Source organism: Ips typographus, linkage group LG2 (assembly GCF_016097725.1).
Source record: "Ips typographus isolate SLU linkage group LG2, UJ_Ityp_2.0, whole genome shotgun sequence".
In the NCBI taxonomy this organism is placed as follows: domain Eukaryota; kingdom Metazoa; phylum Arthropoda; class Insecta; order Coleoptera; family Curculionidae; genus Ips; species Ips typographus.
Genome location: NC_138423.1, coordinates 15,211,353 through 15,226,948, shown reverse-complemented (window position 1 = coordinate 15,226,948; position 15,596 = coordinate 15,211,353). Strand labels below are relative to the sequence as shown.

At 34.9% G+C, this 15,596-nt stretch overlaps 1 protein-coding gene across 2 annotated transcripts in view; it reads left to right on the top strand.

Annotated features, from left to right (window-relative positions):
* The window catches only part of Hil (peptidase hillarin), a 47,686-nt gene that overhangs the window by 3,776 nt on the left and 28,314 nt on the right, over positions 1-15,596 (top strand). The window contains exons 2-3 of one of the 2 annotated variants that reach the window (XM_081996172.1): positions 7,760-8,191; positions 11,878-12,107. In XM_081996172.1, the coding sequence (XP_081852298.1) occupies positions 7,828-8,191; positions 11,878-12,107 (594 nt within the window). In that variant the 5' untranslated portion in view covers positions 7,760-7,827. The remainder of the gene's footprint in view (positions 1-7,759; positions 8,192-11,877; positions 12,108-15,596) is intronic. The other variant, XM_081996173.1, reaches the window with a different exon arrangement.

The window sequence follows — 15,596 nt, the reverse complement described above, 5'->3', positions numbered from 1 at the left end:
TCTTTAGATTAAAAATCCTGATAATGAGTTTTTCCAGCATATGTATGTCATAAAGAGTTAAATAAGGATTTTAAAACAACGGAAAGAATCTAGGTCGGTATTTAAAAAATACTACGAGTTAGTGCGATGTCGATAATATGTTGGCAACTGTGTCTGATCTAAATTAGACAATAGAAAAAATGCTTATTAAGAATTATTTTAAAATTGGTTAATTAAGCCAATATGTGAAGCTATAATTAATTTATTTTTGTAAACAGTTTCACAGAAGAGCTGTAGCTTAAAATTATCAAATTTAGTTCTATACACCAAACGCGATAGACGTTAGTCTCGTGATCGAGTGTTGATATCACTGGAATGTATCGGTAATTGCTACTTCTTTGATTTAGTTTTGGTAACATCCATTACAGCTTTTAAATTCCTTACTCAGCAAGTTATCTCCCAACAGTGCAGAAATATATAATCGTCTTGTCTAGAGAGTGTAATTTGTAACACGCGTGTTATAAATTCCGATTTGCTACACTACTATAAATTGCTTTAATTAGACAGTTTTGGTTTCTCCAACTAAGATTTAATTCATTAATCGCCTGTTCATGTGAGATAGTCAGTACTTAATACTTTATCTTAAAGCCTCACTTTACTATTGGTACTAAAATCATCATTTTTACTGTTATACTATGAAAAATAAATATGCAATTCAGAATCTTCTGGAAAAAACATTGAAGTCGAGCTGGTATAGCACCAATTAACGTATACAGTTCGTGCGGAATAAATTCTTTCAAACTTTATTATCGATTTAACCGTCTCCATTATTCACCTTAATTGAATTGAATGCTCGGATTTATATATTTTTTTAAAGTGATTTACAAAAAAAAACTGATATCATGATTTAGATACACTATTGTTATTGTTAATACAGTTTTTATTAGAGTGTATACTTCGAAGCAAGTAGTGAAAAGCCGGTAATTTTTGCCTTCACGTTCATTTAGTAGGTATATGCCTTTCTTTAAGAGTGTATAATTATTAGGTATAGGGTGGGTCAAATTGGACTTATTAATAGAGATAGGCGAAAGCTGATGTCGGTGTCTGAAGCTTAAATTTGATAGAAAACTTAATGACGACAACCGTTGTATAATATCTGTCACCGTTTGACAAATATACTTACTACATACGGACTGATGTTAACTGTTATGCATTTGAAATGGAGTCACTTAGGAGGTTCCCGGGTAGGTGTCAGATTTTTACGGATGCTTCTAAGGATCTACAGAGTTCCACAGCTGGAGTGGAGATCTACAGCAGAAACTGTATAGCCATCTCCCTGGGACTTCCAGGGGATGTAAGCATACGTACTGGGGAGATCCTGGCCATTTGAAGGGCCTTGGAGGAGTTGAGTCATATACTCGGACAGTAGAAGCGCCCTCGCAAGTGTTGTGCCTGTTCCTGATCCTGGAGACCATCATGTAACACACTTTGTCAAGCAAAGTTTGGGGAGACTACATATGGAGGGATTCGACATCGACCTGGCCTGGATTCCTGGCCACACCGGGATTGAGGGGAACGTTATGGCGGATTGCCTGGCAAATAAGAGGAGATCTTGTGCTGATAAACTTGGCTTACGGATATAGGGAATATCTCCCTACAATTAAAAAGCAAATATGGGAGCGTTGGACTGAGCAATGGAGACGCATCTCAGACACAAAGGGGGTCTCGTATGCCGAGCTGGTGGAGAGGCTTTTGAGGACTCCGTGGTTCGCGGAGGGAAACCACCTGAAAGGTAGGGAGATTACTACTCTAAACCGTCTGCGTAGTGGGCACTGTCTTTCTCCGGTATATCTCCATAAAATTGGAGTAAAACCGGATCCACTGTGTACCTGTAATCAGACGGGAACAATTCACCATCTACTTTTTGAGTGCCCTCATAGCATTCTTGAGCGAGATCGACTTTACTTAGCTTAGCAGCCCCTGTTGCCCACAGGGGCACCTCTTGGAGTGTCATCTGTTCTTCTCTACCCGCTTCTTACCGCCTCTTACACAGTTCTATACGTTCCTCCTACATCGTTCCACCTGTCCCGTTTTGCTTGTGCTTGATGCACACTGGTTTATAGCATTGCCTGCCCTGTTTGGTGCATGGTTTTGATTTTGTATATCATGAAATGCTGATGTGTTCTTTTTGCTTCTTTCCAAGTTGGGCAGGGATATGAAGTAACTCAGACTCGTCCTGAGCGACGAATCCTTGCCGTTTCTGCAACCACCACTCGGTCGAATAGTCCTGGCAAGTGAAGACCGTTAAACCGAAAAAAAAATGTTTCTTCCGTCAAGCTCAATTTAGTATTTAATCAGGTTTTTATAAAAAAACTAGCGACTAACTTTACAATATTAATGTTTTGACAGGAAAATTGGATTATAGTTGATGACCCCCAAAAAGTGTGCAAACGTTATGAAGAGACTGGATCCTTTCATAGGCGACCTGGAGCAGGCAGAAGGCGATTTACAACCGCTCGTGATGGCCGCTTTATTGTATCAACTACATTAAAACTCGTCATCTTAATGCTGTTCAAGTGCAACGACAGCTCCGTGAGGTGCGAGGAATGGCTATTAGTCAGTGGACAGTAAAACGAAGACTCCTAAAACACCTGGGATTTGTCCAAAACTTACTCCAGCTCATCGGCAAGCACGCCTGAGTTTTGCACGGGATTATCTGAATTGGTCGTTAGAACAATGGGGATCTGTTCTGTTCTCAGATGAGACCAGAATATGCCTCCATGGTAGCGACCAAAGAAGGAAAGTGTACCGAAAACCAAGAGAGCGATTTGCTGCTTTGAAGAGCGGAGTGCTTATGGAGATAGTTCCTATATGATCTGGAGTGCAATATCTATAGGAGCACGAACCAACCCTGAGTTCATTCCTAGATATAGCTGTTAGATATATCTAGGAGATTTTAGCAATTCATGTGGTACCTTACGGCAACTACATTGGAGACGAATTTACCTTTATGCAATGACAATGCAAGGCCGTACACCGCAAGAATCGTGCAAGATTACATTGCGGAAGTCGGTTTTCGGGTTATGGAGTGGCAAGCTGTCAGCTGGAGTGGCCATTCGAACACTGCTGAGATGAGCTAAAACGAAGAATTCGAGTTAGACTTCATACCCCAAACTCGATCCCAGAGCTTATTGTTGCAGTAGAAGAAGAGTGGTTTAACATCCCTCAAGAAGCAATAGCAAACTTGATTATATCTTTAAAAAGTTTACTGGAAGTTTTGAAGAAAAGTACGAATTCTGAGAAGCACCCTATATCTGTCACACAGTGACAGATATTAACCAACAGTTTTCCTTTCATTAGTTTAGAATCAAATTTCAGCTTCAGATACCGACATCAGTTTTTGCCTATCTCTTTTAATAAGCACACTTCCCATTTAAATACTTCCAATTTGGTCCACCCTCTACAGTCAATTTACTGACAAACAATAACGTCATTTTTTGAACTGAAATTAATGAGATATAAAGTGTACTAAATTTCGAACACTAATATGCAATAATAATTGAAATGTATATCGACCAATACCAATTCGTGAGCCGTTCGGCCGTGACCTATCCGTTTCAAGGCAGTTGCTCGCAGTCATAATTATATTTATTCATATCACTGACCATGTTGATAGTCGATTAAGGCATTCTTAACTATTGGTTTCTACGATGCTATGTAAACGCAGATGGTATGCAATTTCTATTTTTTCTACCTAAATATAGAACCGTAGAAAACAATACTTTGGATTTGGCAATAAGTCACCGGAAAATTGTCCTGTTTACCTTTGCGGAAAGAACTACTCGAATCGGATATGACACCATTAACGAACCGCCTTCGCTTTTGTTTTAAAAAGGTGTGCAATTACTTTGGCCGCGATAACGTTTAAGTGCATGAGGTAGAATCATTTTTACTCATCACTGGCAAAAAATGACGCAAACTTTTTGAAGGCTAGTCCACATACCTATATCATATAACCGGACGCCATTATTAAGTTGGTTATTGTAAATGATTTTCAAATTTCTCATCATCACTATTCATTTCATCAGTGGTTTGCAACACATTGCCTTTTTAAAAAACGTCGCAACATCTATTATCCATACATGTTCATTTACTATTTTTACAGATTAAAATCGGTTGAAAACGAGTTAGAGCTTAGACTTTCCCATGATTTTTCTCTGAGAAGCAATAAGTTAATGAGTTGTTTGTGACTTTCACGCCCGTGATATGGCGAGAGAAGCTGCGTAATGACAATTATTTATTTTCGGCTCCCACGCTGTGTCTTGTGGATTATAGTCTGTGGGATTCACTCTCTGGTCAAACTGTTTCCGTTTAATTAATGCCCAAACAATAATTCTTAACAATGCCATACTATTATTAATAATCTAAATCCCAAATATAAAATTTTACGGCCACCAGTTACAAGAGAAATTTTTATTCACGTCGGTGACTGCATATGGTTGGGATGTCGTCAGAAATGCTGCAGTTTTTAATATAGGGAGAGTAGAGAGTTTGGCTTCAGGAAACAATTACCATAAATGCAGTAAAAATCGTAGGGGAAGTAGCGTAAAAGAGAAGTAAAAACGTAATATTAATTCTCTCAAGTACCATTGGAATCTATAAAACGTACAAAATTGCTCCGGGCTTATAACATTCTCGGTATCGCGTACAAGTTTCTCCGGTTTAAAGGCGGTATTCCGAGTCGAGATTTATATTTTATTCGCATTTTACAGACATTATTTTTCAGGTGTTCATTTAACGTTTATTGGCAGATTTATGGTTAGGTGACTTTTATACTGTGTCACTATGTAATGAAAATACATCTCGCTATAGTTGCCTCGCTATTTATGTCTGGTACCCCCAAACAGTCACGTTAATAAAATAGTAGTTTTTGATGTTCGAAGTGTTCTTAAATGGTTGCCTAGAAATGATCGAATGAAATCAACGCCCTTTCAAATTATATTAGAATTTTGCAAAATCTAAAATGTCAAAAATACACAAGTCAGATGTACCACTGATACCCATTAAGTCGTAAAGCTCCTTACAATCTTTCACTAACCAAAAATAACAAGCTTTATTATATATAAACTATGAAGCAATTTGAACGAAATCTTCCGCAGGACAAATTGTTTAGACAGTACCTAACGACTACTTAAGATGGATTTATAATCATCTAAGACCTAAAAAATAAAACTTAACACCTAAGATTTATAAGGTTAAAAGTGAGGTTATTCCATTACTTATTCCGTTGTCCTTCACGTTAACTTAAGACCTAACAGACTAACTTTTAACTAAGACCTAACAACTAAGCAGTTTCTAAGAGCTTCATGTTATTACGTATGTGCTAACACTTGTCAAAATCGAAATTAGTTAGGTATTTTTGTATTTTACTGTTAATAACAAAAGTAGCATCGCAGTTTCTTCGTCTGTATTAACGGCTTAATTTATTGTCTCTTGATATAAAATATAAGCGTTGTTCTGTTGTGTTTTTCAAAATCACGTTATAAGAAACCACATTCTGATTGGTTCGGCTCTAAGTCAATTTAGTTTAATAGGTATTAGATGAGCATAAACCTTTACTTTCAATGGAAGGACGAGTAATCTAACTTAACCTAACCTCACGACTACTTACTCCCAATTGAAGAACGAGTAATCGTCAACTATTTCGAGTAAACTGCTTTTTGGCCACCATTGTGGAGAACCCAAAGTTGGTTTGGTTTTATTTGCGGTCATTTTTGGGCGACTTGGGCTAACTCAATAAATCCAAAAATTCAACTCTTTATGAAGACCTTTTCCTTGACGTACATGTAACCAGGAAACCTCTGAGTCTGATGAGATCGTATCACATGTTATGCCGAAAGTGAAGACACACCCCCCTTACCTTACTCTAATCTAACCATTACTTTAAAAAGAAGAATTATCAAAACCCTATCAGAGCGGTTCAAGAGGATGTGCAAACCATCTCAGTTGGAAAAAGTGCTTAAACATCTAAACAAGGTCCATAATTCAACAGTGTCACTCGTTTAGAAACTCTTAAGGTACAACAAATATATAAAAAAAAAGTTAAAATCCTACATAAGGTCACGATAGGATAGGAAAGACGTTAAAAAAGCATAAAGTCAGGAGGGTCTTCAGACTCAGATTCACCAGAGCCTTAGATCAGCAAAAGACAAACAAGATCCTTTATCAGCTCTTGGGGTTTATAGGATCCCATGTATCTAAGGGCATGAAAAAACTACTATGAAGAAAAACTACTCATAGGTACCAAATTTTCAAAACTGAAACCTGTATGTTTGAACATGTAACAGTATATTAAGTATCAAGAACAGTAAGTAAGCTTTACTGATCGATGACAAAATTTGGAGGCTGAGCGAAGCAAAGCCTCTAATTTGTCTTAGAAAACTCTCTTCCCAAAATATATTGAACTTAACGGTGTTGCCAGATCAGTCGGAAGGAACACCAACTTTTGATTTTCAAATGGAACACCCTGTTTTTAATCTCATTTTTGAATTCCTCGCAAGAAGGCTAGTAATTAATGTTAATAACGGGTGTTCAATCATTGTTATGGTCGTAGTTGGCTGTGGTTCTCTCATTCTAGCATGAACGTAGGGCCGTTGATAAGTTCGTATATGGTTCAAAACACCGCCCTCTATACTAGAAAGCCTAAAATGTCACTTTTAATGGCGGCGTTAGCGGTTTTTATTTTATACACAAACGTATGCAGTAAAAAATATGTTTTTTTTAATTGTTTCGTGTAGTTGATTGCAAGTTGTGAGTGAAAAATCAAAAAAAGGATCAATCCTGATCCAGATATGTATAGATAGAGCTTTTTTATACACAATCAAGTCCAGCCTAAACAAATTGGTTAGAACATTTGTCCTGTAAAGTACAACACACAGCAAACTAGTTTAAACCCTGTTCAATGTAAGAAAATCTGTAAATCCTTGAAACTAGGTAAGCAAAACTGGTAAACGGTTCTTATGTTATTATCAAGAACATTCATTCAAAACTATTTTTGTTGCTCTCACAATGAAGGATGCTTTAAAATGTAACTCACATACCTGTGCATGTAACAAGTACCTAATAAGTTTACTGTACTAGAAAGCACTTGTACTTACCATTGAGTATAGTGTTGGAGTAAAATCATTCCACTTCAAAGTGTTCAACCACTGTTGAGTTAGATCAGGTTTTTTGTAAAGTAAAAAACTGACACGGTTGGGTTTTTTCCTGAATTGCTGTTACAATGTGGCTTGAAAAACTTATGAACGGCAGCAAACCAAAATAACTTACGCAAATAACCTCAAGTTTTGATTTTAAACCGTAAAAATTCATCTAATCCTCAAAAAACTCAATTTCCACAATACAAACAAACGCAAACTGGAACCACTTTTCCCGCCATATTGGAATTTTTGACAAGCACCTTCTAGGCTTTCTAGTGTAGTAGGCGGTGTTCAAAATCAAACCGGCGGATTGACAGCTGTCATATAATAATTGTTTGCAACGTTATCTAAATACGCTTTTTGTGACAATTGCCATCCATAGGCGACCTGACCATAACAATTATTGAACACCCGTTACTTCCCTATACCTATCTTGCACCGTTTCTTAGGTATTTTATAAAAATGGTGAATTTGTCAGCAAATCGGTGATCTAAACTTTAATGGCTCTTCAGGACATTATGTTCTCTCTACCACACTTGGTACAAAAATAGCTAATATAAACCTATTTTATTCATTTTCAGTACGCCAACTTACAGGTTGGAAACCAAACAATTTTGACACCAAATTTGAGAGACCTCAGCCATTCAAAATGATCCAGAGCTCATACAAAGCGATGTACAGACCAAACTTTTACGAAAGTACGTGTTTACGGTGTAACGAAACGGTGTATCAAGTGGATCGCGTCGGCCCGCTGAAAGACTTTACATTTTTTCATAGTGGGTGTTTTAAATGCGCGGTGTGCGGGACTAAACTTACCTTGAAAACGTACTACAACAATCAGCATCGGCAGGAGGACAAGGAGGTGTATTGTAGTGGGCACGTGCCAAAAATCGGGCCAGGACACTTGGACGGGTCTTCGGTGGGCATTCGCAGTGCGCTCAACGTACCAAAATCCTCGAACTTTGTAAATGAACAGATTCGAGGTCCTGGACGAAGTAGTGTTGAGAACGAAGGTGAGTGGTTAAATACATTTAAGCGTTTTTTAGCATTGCAATTAACACACAAACTCGTTTTAATTAACTTAAATGAAATACAACATGGAATACAAATTAAAACGTTCAAAAATGAATACGGGTAATATCCAATGTCGTATGTCAAAATATCAGTTTATTGTTGATGGTCCTTATCACGTGACTTATCAATGCACATCTAGGTATTATGTCAAATGACCGTCTGACTATAACCTAACTTATACCTGAAGCCTTTTTTTCAATTTTGACCAATGCCGACCTCGGTGACGTAATGGGTTAAATGCCCAGCCCGTCATTGAGTAGTCGTGGGTTCGAGTCCCACCTCGAGCATGGTTGTTGTGTTTGTCGAAAGAATTAAAAAATAACAATAATAACTAATCTGGCTGTCTGTCGACTGGACAGATGGCCATTGTAACTACAAAAAAACAATTTTTGACCAATGATTACAAAATACCGGTCATGGATAAGACACTTATGTTCGTTGACGCTTAACAAGAATATGATAAAATCAAGAGAAACTGCATATTAATACAAATAAGCTAAACATGTTGAAAAATAACAAACAGTTAGGTATAACAATGACCAAAAACAAAAACTGTTGTTAAAGATGCATAAGAAAATACCGAGGAGTAGATCGCCGAAGTATTTTGGTGTACACACTCGAGGTAATTCGAGGGATTATGAGGCACTTTGCCAGTATTACGAAGCATTTTGAGGTATTACAAAGTATTACTAGGAATTTTGTGGTATTTTTAAGGTATTTATAAGGCATTTCAGAGTATTTTGAGGCGTTGACTGTATATTTCAAAATGTTTTGCGATATTTTCATTGGAATTTTGAGCGAAATAAAGCCAAAATAAAAGAAATTTTGCTATATTTTAAGGAATACATTGTAGTAGAGCAAGCAGTAGACAATAGAGTGTATCAATATAACAAAATTGACCGCACATGTAATTATTATGGTAAAATCTTTGTTACATGATATTAAGATGAAACAATAGATAGACAGATACTTATTACAAATTATTATAAAAATTTACCAATTTTTCAACATTTAAACTTCATTTTTAAAGTCACGTGACTGTTTTTGACAGGTGTCAACTGTATTTTACAGTGTTGCAAGCTCTAAAATTGCATAATCAAAATCACGTGATGTGTCTCTTCTCTTACAATTTCAGCTTTCACAACGGTTTAAAATAGTCTAAATTTAATTTACCAAGTTTTTAAAGTTTCAACCACATTTTAACGGTCACGTGATTAATTTTGATAGATATTAACTGGCCTTTACAGTGGTGCAAGCTCAGAATTGCATTATCAACGTCAAGTGACGTGTACTTTGCAATTTAAGTTTTTACAACTGTCCAAATTTTATTTATCAATTTTCTAAATTTTAAACTGCATTTTGAAGATTACGTGACTGTTTTTGACAATGTCAACTAGTCTTTACAGTGTTGCAAGCTCAAAAATTGAATTATCAAAGTCACGTGACGTAGTTCTTACAATTTTACCACTGTCTAAATTTAAAATACTATATATTTAATTTTTCCACTGTTTCTTTTAAACGATAGGTGTCTTTATTTGACACGTTCTAACTTGGTCACTATGACAGTTAGAAGATTTGTTTAAACGTCAAAATATAACCTGTAATTTCAGATAACCGTACAAAATTGTTTATTAAAATATGAAAAAACAGTTACCTGACCTTAGAAAATCAATTTTAAGCTTTCGGCACAAGGTCAAATTAAGTGTCAAAAATTTGGAAAGACCTTTACGTTGTCACCTAACCTAACCTAAAAACTGTCACGTGAAAAAATTAATTTTAAGCTTTTGGGTCTTCAAAATTTGGAAAAGCAAAGAGGTACCCTGAGGAAGTCATTTTGTTGAATCATTAATCCTTATGACATTTTGACAAGGGTCACATGTCAATTGTCATGTACAAATTGTAAAAGCAGACATGCTACTTAATTAATCTGACCTAAAACTGTCACGTGACCAAAAAAAATTTAAAGAGTGTATTTCATAAAGATTTTTCATTGTCCCAAAAATCAATAAAAATGTATGAATTCCACAAATGTGTAGGTAAACATTTGAAGGCATTCTGAAGCAGTTTAAATAATTTAAAGGCATTTCGATGTATTTCAAGGTATAATATGAGGCATTTTAGGCAATTTTAAGGCATTATTACTACGAGGCATTTTGTGCAATAATGAAGCATTGTGAGGTATTTTAAAGGCATTTCAAGGTAACTATTTTGTATGCAAAAAGGCATTTTGGTGTACAAAAAATTATCGGCGGACTACTCTTCGGAAAATACACAGGCAATTTTCGCATTGCTTTGGGGGAAAGCGTTAATAATGAGTCACTTTTTAATCGACATTCTGGTAGGTATTTTAAAAAAATAGAATCAGTTGTAAAAAAACTGAAAACTAATCAAAGATTTGCTTCCATTATCTCACTGCTTACAAAATATTTAGCATCATTTGGATTTCAGGACATCAGGAGATATAGGATATATTAAATCGGGGCAAAGTTGCGCAATTTAGAATTCAATTCTGTTTTAACTTTTAAAAAATATCTACTTCCTCAGATAACAAAAAAAAAAAACAAAATTTTCCAAAAACTGAATGATTAACTCTTATTCAATGCAACATTTTCTCTCTACAACATGGAAGGGTCAGATTTAAATTCTGATGTTTCGGTTTTTAGTAACCATCGTCAGCATCATTTGTCAAGAACTTTCATCGTTTTTCCATTTTACCTTTCAAATCATTAAGAATCGGCAAACAGCAAAAATACCCTTATACAGCCTTTAAAAATATGTGCTCAAAACATCAAAATGTGCATTTAACGTATAAGATAGCATTTAAGTTTCCAGTTTCAACATAATTATTTTAAGATAATTAAATTGCTAACCTTAATTCTTTTGAATAAATACAGATTTACTGCGTTTAATTTATCATTTATTAGGAATGATGCTGATGAAAAAGCGTTTAATTAAAATACTTTGCTCTTGCTAACATTTTTTAAACAATTAACAGTAAATGATGACCACGTTATTTACAAGCAAACTGAATGATCAAGTTTATGTAATACATAACAGGTTTACCATTATAGTATAGTTACGAGTATCGGCAGATTGATATCTTAATATTCCATGAACATGTTTTGAAATTTGTCTAATATTGTGATGTTGAATAACATAAAAAATCACTCTAATTAGCAACCGCTTTGTTTGTTTGTCATGACAATCCGTAGAAAAAGTCTACAAGCAATTTTAAGCTATTAAATCTAAGTGAAGCTTGTCTTAAGACACACCTATATTCGGGTTGTACAAATATTTGAATGGTGTCCCCGTAATTCGAAACGCACACATGTAATTGGCATCAAAAATGTTTATTTACCGTTCGCGTAAAGTCAAGGCTGCATTACCTAATTTCCATCAATATCCGAGCTTTTTTCTTTCAAATGCACCAGTACCATTAAAATCGCATAAATGGAAGGCCGTTATGCATTTAATCAGCCAACTATGAATAATAGCTGTTTGAAATTCACCATTATTGCACGGTATCAATTTTTTTGCTGCCGGTGAAACTGGCAACGGCATTAATTAATCGCTTTTACGCACCGCACAGTTATTGGTACTAATCAATTTTTTTTTTACTTTGTAGCCCCACACGTAAAGACGCACGTGAATGGCAATTCACACCAATCCCATTCACCCCCTTATGGTGACCGGAGTCACTACAGCCCCGGTTCTTACACAGACGGGGCTTCCCCTACGTCTTACCAATATGGCCGGTTTGATGCCAGTGCGTTACACATTGCACACGCCCTCAAACAGACGGAATTACAGAAAAGCTATAAAATGCACAAGGAAAAACCTATAGACGCTTATTTGGTAAGTTGTACACCCACGACAAGAGCAGTAATATTTAGCATAAGTTTTGAACCCATTATTTAATAGTTTGTTACATACTCAGGTGGAAAGTGTTTAATTTCTGTCGAGAAATTAGGTAGTTCGTCGAGACGAAGTCGAGGTAAACTTTATCTCGAGACAGAAATTAAACTTTCTACCGTGGTTTGTATACTATTTTATTTTCAACCATTTATCAAAATCTCATCGAACTTCTAATAAATCATTCAGTTGAAATATTGATTGCTAATAGTCTCTAACAATAAGGAAGTATACAGTGCGTTTTTTTTAACGCGCAACATAGGATTTCACGTGTTAAATTTATAAGCCCATGTTAGACCATGTTATTTTGGAACTACAAGTATAAAACTTGACGGGTGGCTGTTTCGTACCCTGAAGCTTAAGTAAGTTTACCAATTCGGCCTAAAAAGTGTTAAAAATCTTGCAAAAAATCATCTTTTTTCGAAAAGGTTTTATCGTTTCATACTCCCTGTATGCATTGTTGTTCTTTGTTGTTTTTGATACTGGCACGGCAGGTAGCAGGTAAAATTTGGCGTAGAAAGTAAAACAGGGTGATCATTAACTTTATATCAAGAAAGTTAAGAACAAAAGAAGTATTTTTATAAGTGAATTGTTCAAAGTGACCTCCGTTTGAAGCCAAACAGTATTCCAAACAATCATAAAATGCCCTTTTGACGTTCAAAAGATGTCGGGGCCTGATGCAGTCAAAATATGTCACTTTACCTGCTACCTGCCCTGCCAGTATCAAAAACAACAAGAAACAACAATGCATACAGGGAGTATGAAACGATAAAATCTTTTCGAAAAAAAAGGATTTTTTTCCAGTTTTTCATCACTTTTTAGACCAAATTGGTAGACTTGCTTAAGCTTCAGGGTACTAAAGACACACCTGTCAAGTTATAGACTTGCAGTTCCAAAATAAAATGGTCTAACATGGGCTTAAAAATTTAACACGTAAAATCCTATGTTGCGCGTTAAAAAAAACGCACTGTAGGTACGAGTAGTTATGACTTCAACCACAATAAACGACTGGTGATTTGTTTACAATCTTGACAACGTCATTATTGTGCTGTTCTGTCTTTAATATTTTGAGCTGAAACGTTTCTAAAAGTGCTTTTAACATGGAGATTTCTGAAGACGCAATTGTTACTCATCATCACCTGAGCTGCGAGCTGGTGCAGAGGTGGCGGCACAGTCAACTATAAAAAGTAAGCCCAGGTATGACAAAACTCATATTGACATTCACCCGGGTGGAAAGTGACATTTACCCGGGTGGAAAGTGAGTACTTTCCACCCGGGTGGAAAGTAAAAGCAGGTAATTTCCATCTTTCCACCTGGTTTACACATAAGAAATAACGTTATTACATACCTGGTTAGAAATAAACGTTATTACATACCTGGTTGAAAATAAAAATATTGTTACAATTTATATGTAAAAACTTGCAAAAGTCGTATTCTTTTGAACCATAATTTAGGACTCAAAAGAGGTTATTGTGATCTAAAAAATCACATGACACAATGTTTACAAAATCGTACGGATTATGCGTGAAACGACTACACACTACTAATCTATGATTTCATTACTATTAGTAGCAGATCAGTTATGGAGATGGTACTTTGTACAATATTCTAATACTTAAAGTGAATAATAAGACATTCAAATGAGTGGCAAACAACAACTTTTCGTTCGACAATCCTAGTAATAACTACACCATTTACATAATGTAATTTAGAAAGCATCAGTTGAATTTTAGACACCATGTGATGGATTTTAGAAATATCACTTGTATTTCGGAAACGGTACATTCAATATTAGAATAATAACTTTGATTTTAGAAATTGCAAATTGTATTTTAGAACAGTTTCTTGAATTTCAGAAAAAATCAGTCGGATTTTTGACACGGTTATTTGTAATTTGGAAAATTAAAGTTGTATATCAGAAATCTTCATACTAACATTTGTGAAAGGTAATTGTGCTGTCATTGTTACAATGTTATTAAAAGTTTTAGCAAATGAAGATATGCCAGTTTGGATGTAAATTTTGTATTCATTGACAAAGTTATTCTTGTTGGCGTTTTGTAACTCGTAATTGTTACTACATATAGAACCATTCGCTGATATTAAATTAAAAAATGGACTAATAAACACACAGAACCATAATAAAATTCTGAAATTGAAATAACTTTTTTCAAAATACACGTGACAAATTCTGAAATTAAAATAACTATTCTAATATCCAACAGACCTTTTCTGAAATACAAGAGGCTAATCTGAAATCCAACTCACGCTTTCTAAAATCAAATTTACGATACTGAAATACAATTTTTAAGTTCTGAGATGCAACTTATATTTTCTAAAATCCAAATTTTCTAAACTATCTGTGTAAATGGTGTAGAATGCTCATTAAAAAGCACCAAAATCGTGAAAAAAAAGCGCTTAAAAAGGAAAATAATTTTTCCCAAAAAAGCATCAAAATTTGTAAAAAAGCTTCAAAAAAACACAATTTTTTTTACTTACTTTAATTTACTAAACATTTAGAAAAAAAGTGTAACAGAAAATTAAGTTAAACTTAATTAACTATTATTTTAGATGCCAAAAATGGAAGTACATTTTAGGTTTTGTTGGAAATCGTAAATATGCAAATTTAACGACAGAAGAAACACACAAGAAAATACGATTATGCAGCAATCATTTTGATAATAACCTGCTTTACATCATCGGAAAAACGTTTATTAAAAACTGCACTTCGGAGTTCTTCGTTCACTTTCCAGTTTCTTCGGAGTAATATTACGTCAACCCAAATTACGCAGGGTAATTATCAAAAGTAGCTTGATTCTTGAATTGAAAGTCTTTAATATTAGAAGAACGTAAATATGATAACAACCTTTACTATAATTTAGAATATTCATAAGAGCGCTTGATTCATTTTTCACAAAACACTTAAGACGTAAAGTTTGAAAAAATCCTGTAGTAAGTAATGCTCAAGAAATATTTACAAACAGTAATACAAGTACAAAAACATAAATGATACTACTGTACAAGTTGTATTGTACTAAGCTTCAGTTAAAACTGAAAAAAGGCAAATTTAATGTATAAAATAACCGTCGTCCCCCGTATAACACTTTCGAGCGAAAACCTTGTAATTATGTTGTGAGAAACCCTGGTAAAAAGCTGATATAGTAATTAAGATACCAAGGGCATTATGAGGATTATTTCGTATAATGCCTGTGGTGTCTTCAATGTTTAATGTCCGACTTTCATTCTGTAGATATTTATTTAAAAAATGGTCAGAGGGCATTATAAAATAATGTCCTCTGACCGCCCTAGGGCATTATTTCTTAGATAATTGACCTTAATAGGTGTCATTACTGATGAAATAATAGCCCTGTCGGACATTAAATAATGATATTGGATAAAAAAGCACACTATTTGTTTAATGATCCATTACCTAGT